At 45.8% G+C, this 21,618-nt stretch overlaps 1 protein-coding gene across 2 annotated transcripts in view; it reads right to left on the reverse strand.

Annotated features, from left to right (window-relative positions):
- The window catches only part of cntn5 (contactin 5), a 46,349-nt gene that overhangs the window by 5,571 nt on the left and 19,160 nt on the right, over positions 1-21,618 (reverse strand). The window contains exons 6-18 of one of the 2 annotated variants that reach the window (XM_037267980.1): positions 20,045-20,140; positions 17,905-18,108; positions 14,798-14,900; positions 12,249-12,430; positions 9,852-9,988; positions 9,628-9,757; positions 8,157-8,301; positions 4,657-4,784; positions 4,352-4,539; positions 3,741-3,858; positions 2,866-3,024; positions 2,155-2,304; positions 1,967-2,037 (exon numbers count right to left, since the gene is read on the reverse strand). In XM_037267980.1, coding sequence (XP_037123875.1) covers positions 1,967-2,037; positions 2,155-2,304; positions 2,866-3,024; positions 3,741-3,858; positions 4,352-4,539; positions 4,657-4,784; positions 8,157-8,301; positions 9,628-9,757; positions 9,852-9,988; positions 12,249-12,430; positions 14,798-14,900; positions 17,905-18,108; positions 20,045-20,140 — 1,811 coding nt within the window. Of the gene's footprint in view, positions 1-1,966; positions 2,038-2,154; positions 2,305-2,865; positions 3,025-3,740; positions 3,862-4,351; positions 4,540-4,656; positions 4,785-8,156; positions 8,302-9,627; positions 9,758-9,851; positions 9,989-12,248; positions 12,431-14,797; positions 14,901-17,904; positions 18,109-20,044; positions 20,141-21,618 lie in introns of both variants that reach the window. The other variant, XM_037267979.1, reaches the window with a different exon arrangement.

Below are 21,618 nucleotides of genomic sequence, written 5' to 3' on the forward strand. Positions count from 1 at the left end.
GGGACTGGCCCCATAACCCGCCGACTCCCAACCCATCTGCGGGCTGAGCCTGCGAGAAGTTGCCGTCAATTTCCTCTTCGCTTGCCGTGAGATTGATTAGCTTTAGCGGCAGATTACAAACACATTAATACACATCGACGGGTTCATCCGTAGCCGTTCCGACCCGCTGCTTTCTTCACCTTCTTCTTCTGGCACCCAATTGCATATTCACTACATCTTCATCACGGGTCCCAGGTGGGCTGCGGGGACCGACCGCCTCGTCAGCACATTTGTCAACTGTGACCAAAGTGAGCCTCGATGCTCAAAGCTACAAGATGCGGTTGTGTTAAATACAGAACATGTCATTCGTTTTTTTTTGTTTTTTTTCTCAAACGTCTTTATTACATTTCGTGTATAGCGCCACGGCTCAACATCCCCTGGGCCCAATGAGATAATCCTCTTTATCTCGGACGGGAGCGTCTTATTACAGTAATCACTTCTACCTCTGCTCTGGCGGAAAACAATCGTGCTTTAGCACGCTGCTCTGGCTCCCAGGGTTTCTTAGCAAAAAAGAAAGAAAAATATCCCTGTCTTGACCCCGCCCCCCGCAGAAGATTTTTCAGTAAAATAATCTCTTTTGTCATTGACATTCATTGTAAGTAACACACGGATAAAGTCACAGCTTTTGTGTTTGCGAGCGGCCGAGCATATATCGAGTGCGTGTCCATACTAATACTATTGTTTTTATTCCGAGCTAATTTGTTATTGATTTTGCCTCGCAGGGACGCAGCAACTTCGTCCGACTCTATCAGTAAATCAGGCACGCACACCTGATAGTGTTTGTTTAGAATAAAAACGCTGCTTTGCATTTTGCTCAAATCGATCTCGACAGTCTTTGCTTTTAATTACGCCGTGCTCAATGCTATTTTGTTACCTTCGCATTTATAAAAGGGTTTGCTGGGGTGGTACGGTCGAACTGCTGAAGCAAAATATGGATCGGGTGACAAAACGTTTTTTTTCTAACATTTACAATTTAGCGGTTTTGGGGATTTGTGGAATTATTTGTCTTGCTCTCCTTTATTATCTAGGACAAAACTTGGCATTTGACCGAGGGTGTGTAGACTTTTTAAATCTATACATATCCTTCTTCCCTTTCATTACTTGTGATTAATTCAAGAACTTTAATATAAAAATTCTGACATGCAGAAGGTGTGTGCGTGTGTGTGTGATGGTGTCCCTGATCGGGACGGGGATGGGCGGGGCCTCGGTGCCGCTCTGTGCGCCACTGAGTGTCATTCTATTTTCATTTTAGATCCATTTTTAGGCGTAACAACCCCAGACACTTGTCAAGGTTCCACCCCACACTAAAAAACTTTCCTCTGAGTTTTAATTAGAGACCACTCTTGACGCTTGCAAGACGGACGCGACATCGCTCATCGACTCTCCGCGACAGCAAACCCGGCGGAGTGTAAACGCTTGTGATTATTTTGCAAAACGTTCAAAATCGTTCAAGCGTTTCCTTCGAGGCTTTGGAGGCAGCGACATCCATCAAGTGCGCTTGATCCCCCCCCCCCCCCCCTCCCCAATTCCATTCTACCCTCCCAATGCGTGACAGGTATTCCCAGGTAAGAAAGTGACAAATGCTAATGAATGGCCCGGCTAGCAGCAGCAGCGGCAGCTTGCGCGTACCCATTAAGTCGCATTCATGGCTGTGGAATTCACGAGGAGCTCCCAACGCAGATCTGAAAGGGGTGGAATGGTCTGAAACGTGGCCACCTGATTGGCCCGCTCGACTGAATTATGTTTCTCAAGACATTTGTCACACACTGACTGAAAAACGTGAGTAGCAATAGTTGGACGGAACTAAAACGTTTCTTTGAAGCCGTTTGTCTTAAAAGCCACAGTGGTCACGGTGACATTCCAGCCCCAAATCCGTGCTTTAAAAGAAATAATAATAAAGATAAAATAAAATTGTTGCAGCGCTTACCTCCCAGGAGATGACCAGTTTGTGCCTGCGGCCATTCCCGCCACTCACATTCGTCGGCGCCACTGAGGGCACTGAAGAGCATAAAAAAGAAAGTTTTCACATTACACACCTTGAAGGCACACTTTAAAAAAAGAAAAAAAAAAAAAAAAAGATTTTCTATTTTATATGCAGCAGCGGTTGAAGGGTACCAGCTTCTTTAGTTCGGACTCCTCGGGAAGGAGCGCTGGGATCTCCTGTGCCGATGGCGTTGCTGGCGACAACTCGGAACTCGTACTCCACCCAGGGGTTGAGTTCTACGGCCACGGCCGACTCCAGGTCCCCGGTGACGGGTTCCGGGTCTGCGACGAGCAAAAATAGAACTGAACAATCCGCTTGAGTACAAGAACAAAAATGTGTACTTCCCACCACTGTTTAGTGTAGCCAAAACAAGACAAAAGAAAGCATGAAATATTTAGCTGTAGTTTTGCAACAGCGGGTGGTCACAACCCGCTTTCTAACATTTGTTTCCAAAGCACAATTCAATCAATCGTCGGCGAAGTTCCACACGGAGCTCAGCTTTTGTAAAGCTCTTCTTGTTATCTCACCCATGTGTTGCGCGACGGACGACGGCATTACGATGAAGCTAATTCTCATCAATTATTAACAGCCGACTACGCTTTAATGCTAATTGATGCCTTTGGTGCCAAAATACAAAAAAATCAGCACGTATGCTAAACAAGCACCGATACGCTTTATCTCCTAATTGAGGCCAAAGAGGTTACTCGCAGATACAAAGCATGGCACATTATACAAGCCCCAATTATTTTTTCAACTTGTTAAAATGTCTTCTGATGAGTTGCTTCGGGAGTCAAAAGGTTTCAAGTTCACTCGTCTCGCATGGCAGGTTCCGTATGAATTACCCGTTTTGACCGTTTGCCATCCTAATGAAAACGGGCTGCGGGCCTGCAGGTGGTAGGTATTGATCGGACTGTGGTTGTCCAGGCCGCGGGTCCACGACAGGGTGGCGCTGGTCTCGCTGATCTCCTCCACGATGACCACACCGGGAGGGCCAGGAGGACCTGCGAGGTTGCGAGTGAGAGAAGCCGAAATGAGATGAGTGGTTGCATCATTTTAAGGTTGTGGAAGAGACGCCATCTGGACAACTGGATTGGAACCCAGAACCTCAGAGCTGCGAGGCAAATGTGCCAACCACTTGCACAAAGGCAAGTCACAGAAAATTTTGCAGAACGCATTGCCGTCACAAACGACATTCTATTCCGGTCGGTAACAGTTTGCAGCTGCTCCACGAAGGCAATTAGACAAACGAATTAGCATGAAAAGCAGAAATCTGAAAAACAAAGCCGACTAAACTGCAAACACAATCGGCGCTGATCTGAGAGAGAAATGCTCCAACGTTGTTTTTTTTTTTAGGTGTCAGGACTCGCCGTGTTCCAATAAAAGCCAACATATGTTTACCTCCGTCTTGTTTAGTGGCGGCAAACGCGAGGACTCGAGGGAAAGGTGAGGTGGAGCGAACAGCTGGCGTTCTCTCCGACGAAAAGGCAAATGTGCTGTGTCGCCAGCAAGGTGTCCCGTTAGAAGGTGACCGTAAAAGTGGCTCACTGACAAATGAGAAGACGCTCGGAATGTGCCAGGCTGCCGTTTCAAAACCGATCTGGAGCAACGCCACCATCATCCCGCGGTCACATGTCCATATGTCATCATTTTAATAATCATTTCAACTTTATTCTTCTCGCAGCGCCAACAGAGATTTTGCGACTTGAAAGTGGCTCACCTCGAACAAGAAGTTGGGCCTCGGCGCCGATGGTGTCGGCGCTGGTCTGGGCCCTGCAGCCGTACTTGCCAGCGTGCTTCAGCAAAATGCTCCTAATCATCAAATCCACCGTGGACGACTGCTGCAAAGACATACAAGTCAGACATGAGAAGGATTCGGAATGCGCTTGAAAGGAAAGCGTGCGATGCCTTTACATGTTAGAGCTCAAGCGGCTGGGGAAAAAAAGGGTTCCTGTTAAATTCAGCCGCTGGTACCTGCCCCCACCCCCCCTTCTTCCTTTTTGCTGTGGGAAATAAGAAGTGCCGAAGGCTACAAAGCCACGTGAGCTCCTTTCGCGGCTGCCGATTAAAAGTGCAGAGCGTACGTCTCCGCCGCCCGCCAACAGGGAGGGAGCGAGCTGCTGCTGCTCAATGTCGTTTGATGGTGAGACAATGACTTGTCGGGACAGATGTGACTTTAAAACAAGGCTTCTGCATTTCCTGCATGCCACCAGAGACGGGAGTGAGTTACATCCCGTATTGCGCAAGTTGGAAGAAAGTCTCCGGTAACGTTCAAACTTCCACCCCGGCAAGATAAATTTCCACTATCTCGAACGCGACGTTTCTGCTTACTTTGGCTCGGACAGTCTGGATGTACTCAAAATGGCCGCCGCCCTGCTGGAAGCTGATTGGCTTGTGGTTGAACAGCCACTGGAAGGAGACGTCCAGCGAGGTGTCGTGCGTGGCCTTGCAGCTCAGTACCACGCTCTCGCCCACCGTCACCTCCACCCGGTTGGGGCTCAGCTCCACGCGCATGGCCTCTGCAAGCACAAAGCTGCTGCACTGTCACCTCAGACGGAGCGGCTGTGATGTCATCAGTCGTCAGGTCGAGTAGAAACTCGACGGAGCGTGCCGCCACCCGCCGGGGCATCGCTTACCTTTCACCCAGAGCGTGGCCGTCATCTCGGCCCAGCCCAGCTGATTCTCCGCCCGGCACACGTAGTCGCCTTCATCGGCGCGGCTGGCGTTGACGATCCTCAGAGTGTTGTTCCTCAACAGCATCAGCCTGCCGCACAGCAACAACACCAGTCGCTCATCGCTATGGTGACACTCGGGGAGGTGCACTGGATGTAAATACGATTGCGACATCAAAACAAAGGACGTTTTGGGCCGTGTACTTTTGGACGCCATGTTTGCTTTATTGATGGTGACGCAACATTGACGTGAAAGCCTTTCGGTGCAGATCAATGAGCAATTTGAATATGTGAATGAGGCTGAACCGCAGGTAACGCTGTGAGTTGGCTCGCATCTCCGGAGGATTTAAAGCGCAGATGTTTCTCGAGATAGAGGCGACGCTCAGAACGTTTTAGTCATGGGGGTTGGCGGGTGAAAAAAAAAAATCCGTTAACGACACTTTGACTTCAACCGCTTTTTGCCTTTGAGGTCGAGAACAAAAGCGGCGCGTCCGTCGCCTGACTATCAATTCCGGCCGGGGGGGGTGGGGAGTGATTCTTTTTCAAGAACATGGCAGTTCTTTTTCAAATCAACGTACGGCGGAGCGTTACACTCATGCATCCGCCTAACAAAAGCTGTCAAAAGCGAGTCTCGCATTTCACCGCCGCGTCCTCTGGGGAGACGCCGAAGTGTAATCGACGGGAAAAACAAACAGGTGAACATGCCGAGACTCCTAAGTACCTGCTGAAGGACGCGCCGAATGTTTGCTGAAGAATGGGCAGAGAAAGAACAAGTGGGGGACTACGGTCGTATGATTTAGAATTTGGTGGCGTTTACAATTAAATTCTTTTTTAAATTGGATGATTTTTGGATTTTATTTTGCTATTTGTGAGCGCTGTGCGATGGATGTGAACGCAATTTAACTAGTTTCACAATAAGAAGCTAATGCTAGCTTGGTCTTGCTAGCAGCTTTGGCATCGCAAATAACAAATATAAAAATTAAGGATAGATACTCAAAGTAGCTAATGGGTGAAAATATTTTGTGACAGCACAGACTTTTTTAACTGGAGTAATGACTCGATTTGAATTGACAACAGTAATTGGGACTTGAAGGTTCGAGATTTAGACTTTATGACTTGTACGTGTGAATTACATCCACCCCAGCGCAGGAAAAAAATATTTTTCTCGACATCTATTTCAGGCTTGTGAGTCATCGATGCCATTCAAATTAATTAACATTGTTTGGTATTTAAATGGCAACGCCCCCCCCCCCTTCATAATGCGCGAAGCTCATTGAAATTGGCAAAGAGGACGCCGGGAAGGCGTGACCGAATCATGACAAGCGGAATTCACGAGGCAATCTGCAGCCAGGGAGACATTTTTCAAACGAGGGCATTAGCAAATTCACGTCCCCCCCACAAGGACGTCGACATACAGAGGACAAGACGGCGACCGGCGCCTACTCGGGACATGCAAATTGAGCTGAGTGTAGGATATTTAAAGCAAACAATTTAGAGGTGACCTATTTGAAAGAAAAAGGGTGTTTAAGTAAATACTTAAATAACAAATCCATGGCTGTCAGTTCTTTCCGAAACACTCATTAAAGACTTCTTAGTGAATTTGACTGAAAGGTTGTTTTGTTTATATTGTTTTGTCCCGTGATTGACTGGCAACCTGTCCCAGGTGTACAAAATGGAGGCATGGCATTCAGCAAGAATGATGAAGATTTAAAAGCTGCATTGACCCGTTTCTCACCGAGGAGAAAAAATAAATAAATACCCATCATTGTCTACAAAAAAAAAAGGATTAATACTTTGTGTTTAGGCAACAAAAAGCTTGAACATTAGCGGAAATCCATGTTAATTACGCACCTTCATTAAGTCGGGACAGCTGTCAATGACAGATAAACGCGGGCGGGCCTTTTCGATTCACCCCGAAAAAGAACGATGGCCTCGCCGCCCGTAAACCTCGCCGCTCTACAAAGGCCAATGTCACAAAATCGTTGCCGCAGTCGGGTCGGGTCAACACCTGAACGCCGGGCCGCTTTTGTTTCCAGATAGGAATCACCTTTATCACACGCTGGATCAGGACTGACCTTTTTAAAGCGCTGCCTATTGATTTCGTCCCAGCAGAGTGACGGGGTCGCAAAGGAGCCATCCTCGGTCGGCAACAACTGGCAAACTTTTGAGTTTACTTCATTTTTGAACGTATTTGTATTATGTAGGCCAAAAACTTAAAGAGGACGTCAACCCCCATTAATTTTCTTGACAATAAAATGTTGCATGTACCCACACGAGTATAAACATGACGTTCTGATTAATATTGCGTTTGTGGAATTTGAGTTAAGGGGCAAAATCTAGCCGTTTTTATCCATCTCGGGAGGCGGCCATTTTGCCACTTGCTGTCACAACCAATCACGGCTCAGCTTCAGAAAACCGGTGAGCTGTGATTGGTTGTTTGTGATACGTGTCTCGATCTGAAAGAAGTTGGCAAAGTCTGCTTCAGAGGTACAATTCAGAAGAGTTTTCTGCTCCCAGAACACTTGACTTTATCTCGGGTCAGATAAGAGCCCGATCGCAGGTACAACTTTTCCCGCGGCTGCCACAGAAAAATAGATTTGCAGCTTTGACGAATGCCTCCGAGGCTTTATCAGGTTCAGGCGAGCCTGAGTCATTAATCATCATTTTATAGGCTCGCACACTCCGCAAAGCCAAAAAGGCAATCTTCTGCAGCGGCGGCGAGTTCAAACAACAGCTCGATTCCCTCTTCGGACTATTTTAGAGATGACATATTTCTGTTCAAATGACCGCATCAAAGGAACTTTTGACACGTGAGCAGCGACACTCCGGAGGATTCTGATCATCAAGCCGGGGCGGAATCTCGCCGGCTAAACAGAAAAGGTCCCGACGCTGACGGGTACACATTTTTCACAACGTCGCTCACTTTGATTGACGGAGCCCGACGGATGCTCCCGGTGAAAGGACCACGCCTCAACGTGCACGAGACCTCCGAATGCAATAGTGGGCTCCGCGAGGGAGGGAGGGAGGGAGGGAGGGGAGTCTCTGAAGTAGCAACAACAGTGTTTTGTTTCACACTGACACTTCATTTCAGTCACACTAATAAAACCGGCACGCCTCCTAAGGCCCTTGCCGTGGGGGGAACGCTTTAAAAAATAACGAAGTGAAAATATGGCGAGAGGTAAACTTTTCTCGACTTTATGAATATTTTAACCCAGGGAAATTAAAATAAACTTTGATGCTTTTAAACATGCACGTTTGGAACTTGTGATTATTAAAACAGTCCGTAAACAAATATCGGTCAGTGGAGCCGCGCATGTGCAGTGTATGTCAAATTATTATAAATCAATATTTCCCTTTTGAAATGAATTGAAATTACAGCCCAATAAAACCATTCCAAAACTACATTTTATAACAGGGGAGTCAGTTTTTAAAAAAAAGGGGCCTCATTAGTAATTCCCGCCTACCTTTTGGTGGGCTGTATCCTCCGATCGGCTCGCCTCCACGTGATCCGCGGCTTGGGCGACGCCCGAGGTTTGCACTCGATGGACGCGTCCTTGCCCAGCGTGGCGATGACTCGCACCGGATTGGGCACAAAGATGGGCGCCGACGCTGTGAGGCACCAAGCAGTGACGTGGTTTTGTCGTTTCAGCAAGGTCATTTACTTTACTTACGTAATATTTACTTATATTTCTTCTTTTTTTTTTTACTAAAACTAATAAAAAACAAGTTAAAATCAAATGAATTTAAAAACAAAAAGGCAACATGAAATAAAAATAAAATTAATAATATAAAAAATTATGAAAAAAAAAAGAAAAAAAGCTATTCCAACCCTGTTACGTACACAAGACTGGAAATGAAGGCGTAATTGTGAAATGGGGCCGCATCTTCATCATCATCCTCATCATGTGTATTACAACACATCAAGGCCACGTCCAGGCTGCGAGGCTTTGTCAGCCAGCATTATTCAAATGCTGAGTGACACTTCCCAAGTGACATTACACACAATGACAATCCAATCGCGGCCGTAGCTGCGGGCTGACCCGGCCGACCGGTTCCATGCCACCCTCCGGGCCGTAGCGGCGGACGCCCCCTTGCCAGCGCTGACGTCTGTGCGCTTTCATCAGAGTCGGAGCGCGACCCGCTGCCGGTGGCGTCGGCCACCACTTGTCAGCAATGGGCTGACGCGGCCCACGGCGCCGAGCAACAGCCAGCCTCGAGTGATCGTTCATCCGCCGACTGTTTTTTAGCCGCTCTTGAGTTTTTGCGCGGGGGCGTCACCGGATTAGAAATTCCATCCATCCTTGTCAGGTCTTGTTAAAGTTTCATTAACATCTTCTGGACAGTGTGACACAGTTGCCAGCGTCTGTACCCTGTTTAGGGAGTCGAGAAAAAAAAAAAAGCGAGCACAAAAAGGTGCTTTTGATTGTCCCAAATGCCAGCGATTCCCCTTCAAAAAGGGCATGCCACACTGACAGTAAATCAAAGCCTCCCTCGGGGGAGCACGAAAAGGGGAATGGGTGTCACCAGCTGCGTTCCACTATACAAGATGACAAGGAGAAAATGGCGCAGCAACACACAGCGAGCGCAGAGGGCGGCCAGCCTAACCGTGTCTTGCTGAATCCAAATCGTCTTCCATCTCCGGCTACGAGTCGCCGAAGTCCAATGACTCATTCGACTTGTGTATTTAAATCGAAAGTCAACTCAAAAACTTTCTTTGCAATAATCCTCACCGTATTCGGATTAATATGTTTGTGGCGGCCATTTTGCAACTTGCTGTCCACTGAAAATGACATCACTGTTGCTCGGGGCTCACAACCAATCACGGCTCAGCTGGCAAATGTCACATGACTAAACTCCGCGGAAGGACCTTCTCAGCCTGATGTCATGATCAAAAAACTTAAAAGGTGCTATAGAGCAAAAAAAAAAAGCGTGTACCTAAAATCTTGAGTTCGGCATTGGAGTAAATGGCGCCGTACTTATTTTCCGCCACACACTGGTACATTCCCGAGTCCACGGGCTGCAGCTTGTGAATAGAGAGCTCGCCGTTCACGATCTCCATTCGACCCTTGAACGCAAAGAAGAAGAGAATGGCCGCTTGATGATGATTCATGGCGACACGGTTCTTTCGGCAAAAAGAAGAAGCGGAGAGGTGCTTGTACCTGCGACGTCAAGGGCAAACCGTTGCGCAACCAACGATAGGTAGGCCGGGGCCTCCCCGTGGCCTTGCACTCCCAATGGAGCTTCTCGCCGCTATCCAGCTGAGAGTCATTAATCATCCGCACCCACTGCGGCAGTGCTGGAAGAGAAAGAAGGAAGAAAAAAAAAAAATCAAATCATCACTGAAACATCCCTAATGTGACATTTTGCTAGCTTTGAGCTCAGTTAGCCTCAATCAGATCCGATATTGAAACTCAAAAGGCAGTTTGTTGTATCCACTAGGAGTGCATGTTGATGTTTTTGCACTAACGTTTGGATGCTTTATCAGCCCATCTTGTAGGATTTTATATTTTTCCAGCGCTTACAGCATCACTTGCAAGAAATGTGCGCTTTTGGCGCTCTCCTTTTCATCTGGAAGTCTCTGTCTATCTACTCAATGCATTTTTCAATACGTGAACGTATATTCATGAGATTATAAAATTTACAAGGACCTTTCGTTGGAGTCGGATCGTTCGTCTTGCGTGGGAGCGAGAATATTAATCAGCCACCGAGAACTGAGTAACCAGCGCTGGCCCGCCCGTTCCTTCTTTTAGTTTAATCTTTCAAGGTCTTTTTTTTTTGTATTAAACTTTTTTCTCAGTTATGTTAATAATGCACAAACGACGAGGGCTGATCTTTTGAAATGAAAGAAATGCAAATTAATTCAAAGAAAATGAAAGATGCAAGTGGCTTTTTCTTTCAAGCGCAATCCTTGAAGTGATCAAACTTTAAACTCCGCCCACACGAGATGCCGTCGCTAAAATATTGCATTACACGTCCGGCTAGGAGTTTTTAAGCCAATTCCCGAGTACGAGTTCGTCAAAGGACCAGCCCTGGCTCTGTCCCAAAATGGCCGACTGCCTGTTCAATTTCAGGCCGGAGAACTTTTTCATGTTTCATGTTTCTGGTGAAACTACAAAAGAACAAAAAAAGGCCTCTCTTCATTTTGGTGGATTGGTCTTGAAAGATTAGTCAAAATGCTCCAAAATATCTACATGGCAAAACTTTTGGTTTTATGAAGTGGTAATGAATTTATTGAGAATAATTGGAACGATAAAAAATTCCAAAGGGGCTTTTGCTTATTGGGTGCACCAGCCCTAATAAGCGGAGTTCAATAAAGTTTCTCCAAATAAGATGTTTTTTTATGTGCCCGATGTGATTAATACGTTAGATTTACAGCTTTTCATGTCCACTAATGCAATTCGGGGTTTCCCGAATGCACCGCTGTTCCCATTGTTGTCTATTTCGTGCAATTTCAGTTTGGCCCAATGTTGTTGTCTGATTGCTCCTTTATGGCCAGGAATGTCCAATTCACAATAAAAGCCCAACGTAGTATCAGATGACCTCAAGGAAATTACTTTTAGCCACAACAAGCTGGGGCTTCTTTTCTCCTTGTGCTGTCAACTGAATCAAGGCGGCGGCGACGGCGGCACAGGACCTTGGAAGTGTGTCCCGCGCCATAGCTGGCGGTACTTCATTACGTCGGCCTTGTGCGTGTGGCACGGCTTGAATTGGGTGGCCGCTTCCTTTATGATCACTTGCAAAACAAGTCAACGTGCCTACGCTAGCATTTTCCCCAAGAATCGTTGCAAAGTTAGGATATAAACATTTTTTACATAGCGGTTGGTCACTGACACATTCGGCGGAAAAAAAATACAAAAATTTCAGCATACCAAATTTCCCTTCTTTTTTTAACCTTGTCTACAAATAACGTGATCTATATCGCTATTTTTGAAAAATCAGATGCGGCCCTTGAGCACAAAAGTTTGCACACCCACGTCCTAAAAGAAAAGCGCCGGCTAATTGGCTACGGTAGTCAGCAACATAATTACACTTTTCTTGACACTGTTTTTTTTCTCGCCTTGGAGCTAAAATTAAATCCTGCCACCAGTCAAGAAAATGTTGGTAACTGCCCAGCTTTTCCTTTAAAGAACGTTATTAAGGAGTGCTCGGCCCAATTGGCACGGTGACGATAATGGCCGCATTTAATGAAAACGGGCAGCGGTTGGATGTTTGCTAGGTGATTATTACTGACAGAACTCATCCCATCCCGAGATACAAATCATAACATGACTGACAGAAATGAGGAGCACTACAGTGCAAAAACTGAGCACATAAAAAAAAAAAAGGTATGGGAAGAGTATATTATATAAAATATTTGATTGAAGCCAAAATTTGACTAGGCAATATTTCCTAAAACAAATAAAAACAGCAAGGCTGAAAAAAAGAGGATACATTCTTTATCCTCTGCGAGGAGCTGAGACCAGCCAACTCATCTCTAGTGTACAGGCGTTCATTTTTTGGACTCCACATGAAGTAGATTTTCTTTCCAAAGACTGAGAAGCATGCTTGAGACTTACTATAGACCTGCAGATGTCCCTTGAAAGCCGTCCCTCCCCTCGGGTTCTCAGCTTTGCACTCGTACGTCCCCGAGTCCTCCAGCTGGATGTTGGGGATCTCCAAGACGGCCTGAGACTTGCGGAGTCTGGCCTTTTTCGGAATATTGCCGTTGATCTTGCGCCACGTGATTGTGGGCACCGGACTGTGACGAGAAAAAAAAAAGGTAAGGAGTAGAGTTTCGAATGTTGTGGAAGAGGAACGCGTCTGTGCTTTCTTTCTTCACTTTATTTCCTCCCAGCGCAGATGACATCTCAATTAGCATTCGGGGCAATTTCTGGGCCGACCTTCAAAACGGCTCGGTGATTAAGAGTCGGCATTGACTCCACGCCGGGCTGCTCACGAAGAATCACTTGATTAAGATGCACGTAGGTATTGTCTACCCGCTACTTTTTTTTTTTCTTTCTCCAGAAACATCCGTCTCTCAGACACATTAAGCGTCTGCCTCGAGAGCACGGCCCGCCGTTATAATAAGCCACTCTACTCCCGCTCAACGTGAAGGCCCTCGCCATTCTAACCCCCCTCCTTCCCTTCCCGAGGCTGAACAAGCATCTGCCAGGATTTGTAGAGTTTGATTCCCCTCGGGCTCAGTTAAACTAAAAAGCGAGTGGGCTGCTGTACGGCAATTTAGGCAAAAGTCTCCAAAACGTTTCAGGGCGCAAGTGAAAGGAAGCGGGGAGATGAAAGTCTTTGAACCGACGCCACTTTTTTCTTGGAATGAAAAAGACGGCGTTTCAACTTTGATCCATCTGTCCATGCATTCCGTTTCGTGTTGGGAAGTTGGCTGGAGTCTTTCCAGATTGACTGCGCACCGTGGATTGATTGGTCGACGGTCAATCACAGCACACAGATGGACTGAGAATTTTTTGACACCTCCGCAAAAAATTTGTCATGACTTGAAAGTGATGAAATTGGACTTTGGAGCAAAATGTGCAAGCAGCTCGAAACGAGGATCGCATTTCTTATATTGCGAAATTTTGTTCTTGAACAGAACGTGATGTCATCGCGCCAATCATGGTCACCATGAGCGCCGAGAAAACCGAAGGGCGTCCTTCGCCAAATTCCCGACGCCATTCTAAGCACCATCATCCGTCTCAACTAACTGGAAATGGCTCTCTGATGGAAAGTTATCAAAGGGAATTGAGTTTAGTGAGGAGAGAGCCAGGCACAGCTGCTGTTTGGCTTTTTTTTGTCGGTAGAATTTTCAGTCCCCGGCGTTGAGATGTTTGGGAAGGAATTTGGCGTAATGAGCGACGCTGATTGGAATCTAGGTAAACGGCGATGAGGTTTTCAGTGATTTGTTTTAGATTAGAGACACTGGATGACAGACAGCCATGAATAATTCATGCTGACTAATTATAAACATAATGGAGTGTGTGATGCAAGCATATTTTTGCACAAAAGCAAATCACTTTTCTCTCGAGAAGATTGAAAATATGTCACGGCATGTTTTTTTGTTTGTTTGTTTGTTTAAATGTTGTAAAATTAACAGAAAAACTTAGTTACAGTCATCAGATCAGATATTTTCCAAGTCTTAAACTTGTCATCTGTGAAATGAATGAGTCAACTTCGGTCAGATCCCAAAAAACCCCCAAAAAACTAGCACTTGATTTTATTTGATTTCATAGATTTTTTTTCCTGTTTAATATTTCAATGTTTTACTGCATTGTAAATGACTATTATATTACATTCTTTCATCTAATGTTCAAACGTCATCATTGTAATATTACACTTTGACTTATTGATAATACTCGTAATGACATTTTGATCAAGTCACATCTTTTTTTAAATTTCTTCTTGTCATCATTTGACTGAGAGCCTGATAAGCTTTCACCGAGATTGAACAAGCTAGCATCATAAAACCTCTCAATGTTGGTGTTATGAAAAGCAACAACCCCTGGCCCCCGCAAACGCGGCCAGAACTGTTTCAGCATTTCCGACAGCTCCCGCGATGCTAACTTTAGTAAGTGTGCTAAGTGCACTCTCTATGGACTCTCCCCTCCTGGCAGACGACTATTACAATGTCATTTATTTTCCGTGCCGATATAACCTTGTCCCGCTCCGTTCATTCATTCAAGGCAGAGCTTGGAAACACACACACACACACACACACACACACACACACACACACACACACACACACCACACACACCACACACACCACACACACCACACACACCACACACACCACACACACCACACACACCACACACACCACACACACACACACACACACACACACACACACACACACACACACACACACACACACACATATACATTAAGCCTTATCCCTAAGGGTGGATACATCTAACACACCCACTCTCTTAACATCCCGCCTGAAGAAGTCATGTAATGGAATAAAGACGTTTTAAGAGGACAGGAAAAAGACAGGGAACATTAACCGAGCTGTGATGAGCTGTGCTGCTCTTTGTTAAAAATCAGATTTTATTATCAGCCGCCACGGCAAATACCCAGAGTTTATTTGCGCAATATGTCCTTGTTTACTTACTTGCCGAGCGCGAAGCACTCCAGTCTGACGGTGACGCCTCTGGCAGCCAACACCGAGGTGGGGAAGTGCACCTCAATTTTGGGCTCGTATTCACCCATGATACCTGGAAAAGGTTAAGGAAGAGAAAGCGCGGGGATTAAGATAATGGCTGGATTCCGAATCACGAAAGAGCGCTGTTTTATAGTGCTGCTTGAATGTGTGGTGAGCAGAGAGAGCACTTCATAATGTTTGTAAATATTAAGCATCTGGGTCAATCCAAATATTTCATCAATCTGGTTTGTGGATGTTATTTTCTCACAGGTGAGCGCTTAAAACGTCCGTTTGGGTTGTCGTTGAGTCAGAAGTAAACAGCTAGCATGCTAGCTAACGTCAGCTGTATGGCGTCAGGGACGAAGCTCAGTTTCATTTGGGGATTTCAGCTGAAAATATCTGTACAATAAATGTATCTCGTCAAAAGATGTCTGTCTTTTCTTTCAACCATCCATTTCTACTGATCGCACTTTATTAAACGTGGCCTGGTTCTAACATCCAAGAGGATAATTGCACTTTCCACTTTATCTCCACAACGTCCTTTTTGCACCCGGTGCTTTGTTTTGAGAAGGGTAATCGACCTCGGCACGTGCGTTGGATATTTTCGCAGAGGTGTAGCGCATTAACGCCGGCCTGAGTTAGTCGTGTTAAACGGTAGCCGAGGAAGGCGCCATTAAGATGACGTACTAACACAATGTGCGAATGTAGGCCGGGATAACCAATCTGCTCGACAATCCGCATTGCCGGCCGATAAGGTGCTATCAGTCCAGCTAAGTGGCGACATGACGAATGGCACGCCCCCTCCACTCGCACTCGAGGAAGGACCGGGCGTCCTTTTGTTTATTTGCCAAGCGCTTAAGGCGGCCATTAATATCCATTGGCGATCATGTCACCCCGTACGGCTTCCAGCTCATTTGGATAAAAACAACAACAACCTCTACCAGTATTTACTCATACCGATACCTAGTACCGATACCTCTCATTTCGTTTAACACAATGACAAAAAAAATGTGAACTAAGTCTTCTTTCGAACACAAACGATGATTCACTGATGTGTAAAACTGCCACAGTACGGCGCCACCTATTGCCTAGGAGCACTTACTAGACGTCAGGTTTTGTTAACCTTATATATTGGTGTCTGTTATATGCAAAATAAGACTGGTATTGGATTGATACTGATACCTGGTATCGGTAGTGGCCCATCCCTTTGGTGCGCCGAATCCCCCCCCCACCATTTTCTGTATAAGTACTCATTTCATTCTACATGCGCAATCATGGTCTCAAAGTAATACATTTGTATTGTTTCATTTCTTGCCTCTATCACATATTTTAAAAATCATATAAATTCAATCTGCGGGCCTCAGCCTTGATGGGAATCAAAGAGATAATGCGAGAAGCAGGTGTGAGGCGAGAGCATTATCAGCCGTCATTGCGACGGCGCTTAACGTCTGCGGTCAGATTGGGCAAGGTCGAAATGCTTTTTTCTCCTCTGTTGCTTTGTTCGACTGTCGATCGAAAAAAAATATGAAAAGACATGACATGAATATTACCTAATAGTGTCGATAGCACTTACGCTGTTCCGTTAAATTCAGGTATGACACGACAATTCAGGTATGACATGACAGTTTCACAACTACTCTAAATGACTCAGTAGCCTGCAATAAATTTTACGTCGAGGATAAAGAATGGGCGCATTCGTCTTTGTCCAACGGGTTGTTTTGATAGCATAAAAGTCAAGCTAACTTTTGATTACACTGTGCTTTGTCAAAATGGGTACAGAATTGACAGTAGAAATTCATTTTAACTTTTGTACTGGACCACGTTTCAGAATCTGTCGTTTATTCAATACTTCTCCAAATGTTTTTGGGTTTTTTTACGTTCAGGTGCTGCAAAGATAAGATCTGTCGGCACACCCTGCTGGAGATGGCATGCGAGCTGACGATCAATGGCGTCCAGCGGGCCGTAATAGAGCCCAGATGCTTGTTTGGATTAAGAGCCTTGGTTACGGCTGACAACAGTGGGCTGCACACACACACACGACACAACACGCAAACAGCAGTTTCGGAGCGTAGACTGTGTAATCACTTTTAGCGAGACACAGATTGCGCCGTGCGATTGGTCGCCACCCGTGACCGACGCGCCAGCATTTGGACCCGTCTGTCGTGAGGTGTGCCAAAGCAATTTTCCCCATTTTAAAATTGGGACGCGCAATATGGCAGAGGGCTGCATGAGGCCACCGAGGGGGGTGGGGGCGGGGGATGTGATTTGGGCTCGCTCGAGGTGTGCGGGTGGTGGTGCGGGGCTTGCTTTGGCATTACGGACTTTCATTTGGAAATCTAAACTCTGTCATGTTTGCTCATAAATGGATTCGTCAAAATAAGTGTAAACGTGCGTTTGGTTGATTTTTGAATTTGTTGTCATTTAAAACATGGATCAGAAAGCGGCCGACTGACTGCAAGCATGTTGGCAGAGTTATGCATCTGCAGGTGCCGCAGCTAAGATTCAGCAAAGCCTCAGCAAATCATTTTGGAAAAGGTTAAAGAATTCAACTTTTTTTTTCCTGGAGGCTATCCAATAATGTCATGATTTAATAATGTCGTAATGTAATGAAGCTGCGAGCCGACGTCGTCGTGTGCTTCCCAGGCATGAAGGCCCTTTTACCTCCATCACCTGGGGACCGCCGCAAAGCCTCGACGGGCTCCCGTGAGGAGGCGTGCTGGACGAGGATGCGAGGCTTCAGGAGCCCACAGGTGGATTGTAACACACGCGCATGGCTCAGCCCCTGGAGGGGGCGTTATTTTAGAGCCACGTATTCCCGAGGTCTGTATCAAAAATAATTGGATGAAGTTGGATAAAATAGTGATATTTCTGTCCAGAACAAATGTACTTTTTGTTTATTACAGATGCTATTTTAGTATGTGTAATTCACATTATAGCGAGCTATATTTATTTTTGTACAGGTATTTATTTCGACATATTTTTATTTTATTGTATTTTACATTTTTATTTTATATATATATATTTTTTAATTGCATTTATTTCTGTCATAATATAATATCGACGATCAAAGGTCTCACCGTCTGTCCTGAGCGTGAGCGGCGTGGGCGGGCTGAGCACGCGGGCATTGGTGGCCGTGTTCTTGAGCAGGCAGATGTAGCTGCCCACGTCCGAAGGCTGCACCTTGGACACGTAAAGGTTGCCCGTCATCTGCGAGATGAAGCGGCGGCTGTCCTCGGCCACGAAGGACGGGAACTCGTTGAACACCCAACTGTAGATGATCTCTGCCACACAATAGCCACAGACCCATGTTTTATTCCATATCCTGCTTCTATAAAAATATATATTATATATGTATATTGCAGCCCGGCCCGGCGGGAATACCCCAAAACGTCCAATTGCTCACTCTGAGGCTTGGTTGAGCCTTAGTTATCAAAAATGGTCTCAAACTCGCAAAGAAGGAAGTGCAAACAACAATATCAGAAACGCTTCCAGGAGCATCGCACCTCCGGGGAATGTGAATGCTTGAACGTTTACCGAAACCAACAATGCTCTCGAACTTTCTATATGAGATAAGACGGACTTGTGATACATCGCAAAGCTTTTCCAGGGGATAGTCGAATAAAAACGCGGCTTATCTTGTATAATCAAGAGTTGGATTATAACTCTGTGGAAATGGCAACATACAAATTCAGGTTTGGTTGCGGCCATGTTTGCATTGCTTATTATTTTTTACATTCAAAATGTTCTTTAAAAAACTGCCTGTGCTGTGAATTCATTTACTTGAAATCATAATCAAATACACTTAAATAGACTTAAAAGGGCGAGAAAACAAAAGTCAGCAATTTGGATGCGTTATGGGTCACCACTCGAGAGCGAGAGGTGCGCGTCGGCGATTCAAAGTGAAACATATTTCAAAATGAATAAAGTGCCGTGTCAGCGTCGATCGCATCTGGAGACACTTGAACTCAATTCGATGCTTGAAGCTTAACAAGGTGGCGTTTTAATCGGCTAAACGGACTATTTGATAAAGGGATGGAGGGAGGGATTAGCCCGTCGGTTTACACACGTGCACACCACCTCTCCCACGCGCGTGCGCACTTATTTCTGCTTGGTTAGTAAATCTTCCTGCTGAAAGTGCAATAAAAGTCTCGTCGCCACCATAATGCAAGGTCATTTTGCCATCGTCTCTGATCAATATCGCCGTAAATCCGCCAAGCTGACCTAATTGAAGGCTTTTTTTGTCACCATACCAGACATGCAAGCTTTACATCCAATAGAATGGGCAATGGTTTGTTTACACGGGCTGAGATCCTTTGTGGTTCGCTCACTTGAATTAGTAGTAGTGGCAAAATCAAATCTGCATTGATCCATCTCATGTGATATGAGCCCCGTGTCTGTAACCAATCCGGCTGGACAGAAAAATCACTGAGGACGTCCTGCCGCTGCCGTCTCCTGTTGTTATGCTCTGACCGCTCTAAAAAGAAACAGCTCCGTTCATAGAAAAGGCTCTAATGGTGCACTGACAAAGCGCGCCGCTCGGTGAGCCACGTGATAGCGGGTCTAACAGAGAGATGTGGAACAAAAAATATTTTAGTGGTCAGCTCGGTCTGAAAGATAGAAAAACGAGTCAAATAAAATGTATTTATAAATTATAAAAAAATAATATTATACATATATACATATACTACATGCTTTTATTTTGAAGGTCTGACGTTTAACAGGATGTGTTGCGCAGAAAATATTGCTTTACATGAAATGTGGTGCAAAAAAAAAAACTTTGGCGACACCTTTTTAGAGAACGTCATTATTCGGTAAGCCTCGCTGGATGGTGTCAAAAAAAAATTGCTTCTGGAAGTGCGAACGGGGGCTGAAGAGTACTCTGCAAGCACTCCCACTGGACCGACGTATCTGAGTGAGTCACTCTCACTGACAAGAGCGTGCATTAGAGGACGGGTCGAGCCAGATATGCTTTTACACACCGAGCGATGTTGCCTTTCGTTGCTAATGATCCTGCAAATTGCCTCCCCGGGATGCCGGGTTCTGCCGCATGCTCGGATAGGCCGCTGCGAGGGAAGCTGAGCCGTGGGGAAAAGAGGACCTCATCCCCTCCAAAACTGGAATGAAACTAAAGTACCCCGCTGGTAGTTTTTTGTTCAATATTTGTAGTGTTAAATGACGGCCGAGGCCAAGTTCCAGTAAATCAAGCGACTCTCTTACCTGGAGAATGCGGCGGCGGCGTGCACATGAGCACCACACCTTGGCCTTCACGCACCGAGACGCCGCCCCTGGTTTTTGCGCTAAACTCTCCGATGTCTGCAACACACAAACAAAGAGCGTCATTAACGAGTGTCCGTCCATCTGTCGCAGCAGCCGTCGTCATTGGATTGTGCAATCACAAAATTCTTGGGTATTGTGATTTACTAGGAATAGAGTATTAAAAAACGATAACCTAAAAACGATTTATTTACTAAAAATATTTGTTCATCTGTCTATGCCCGTGACAGGCAGAACAATTGTGTTTGTTTAATGGTGTGCGATGAGATTCTCCATGTCAAACTCGGATAAAAGGTTGAGAATCATCTTTTAACCGTACGGTGTAATGTTGCAGAAAGCACACCCACAAACAATAAAGGACACGAAGATGTCATCGGTGCGGCGATGACACGAGCTTGCCCTTGCGGCGCCGCAAAGCTTCAATCAAGCGACGGAAGGTCTTCTCCTCTTTACCTCCCGTTGATTTCCCAGCGTCGGACTAAACTCCGCGTGTGGCTTCTCGGCGCTCATCTGGCCGCTTGCCGTCTCCGACCTAGAGACGCTTGATCCCCCGTAATCATGCCTCATTTGCTCCGCGCGACGAGTATCGATCGGAGGCGCTAACGACCCGTCGCCGTCGTCGCGCTTGATAGACGAGCGGCTGTCAACTCTGCTCGTCTCGGAAAGCCACGCGTAAATCCCCGTTTATTGCTCATCGGGGCTTTAATGGACTAAGAAGGTGGCGATATGACCGGAATGAGGTCGTCTTGCGATCGTAAAGGTTAGTGCGCGTCAGCGGCGTGATCAACAGTATACGGTAATATACAAGCGCGGTAATTACAAGGCTACAACACAACTGCTGCACTTGCAAGACCAGATGGGGTGCACGCCGCTATAAATAGCCCACATGCTGTGGAGTCGGTCCGGTCCTAATTTAATGAATATTGAATGGACCTGAATGGGAGCGGGTCTCCCACTGGCAGAGCACGATAACGCGGCCGTCAGAAGCAGAAGCATTGTAGCTCGGAATATCCAATCACTGCAATGGGAAAACATCTGCGGGCGATGCATTTTTGTTATTCGGGCCTCGGCAAAAACCGGTCTGTGTTACCTGGCATAAAGACGCATTGTAAGTAGCCTTAATGACCGGCGCTACATTTGCATATGAAACAAACGTTTTCCACGATTGGGTTTTGCACTTCGATATTGCACAGTGGAAAACGCACGATCGTCATTTCACTACAACGTATTACGAGCAGCGGGAAAACCGAGTTGCAGCAAAGTGGAAGCTGTGAGGGATGAAAGTCAATGAATCGGGAAAATTCATTTATTCAGCGGTTTGAAGATGAAATTAAGGGTATCAAAATTAAAATTTGTCAAAAATTACTTTAATATCGATTAATCGTTTAGAACCATTAAAATGGCCCAAATCATCGGATTTTAGCCCCTCGACGGTAGATTTTCTTTGATTTCAGCAATTTGTCATGAAAGCAGATTGAGAGTTGAAGCTGAAGCCCCGACGCAATTATCAATTTCAA

This window comes from Syngnathus acus, chromosome 13, assembly GCF_901709675.1.
Source record: "Syngnathus acus chromosome 13, fSynAcu1.2, whole genome shotgun sequence".
In the NCBI taxonomy this organism is placed as follows: domain Eukaryota; kingdom Metazoa; phylum Chordata; class Actinopteri; order Syngnathiformes; family Syngnathidae; genus Syngnathus; species Syngnathus acus.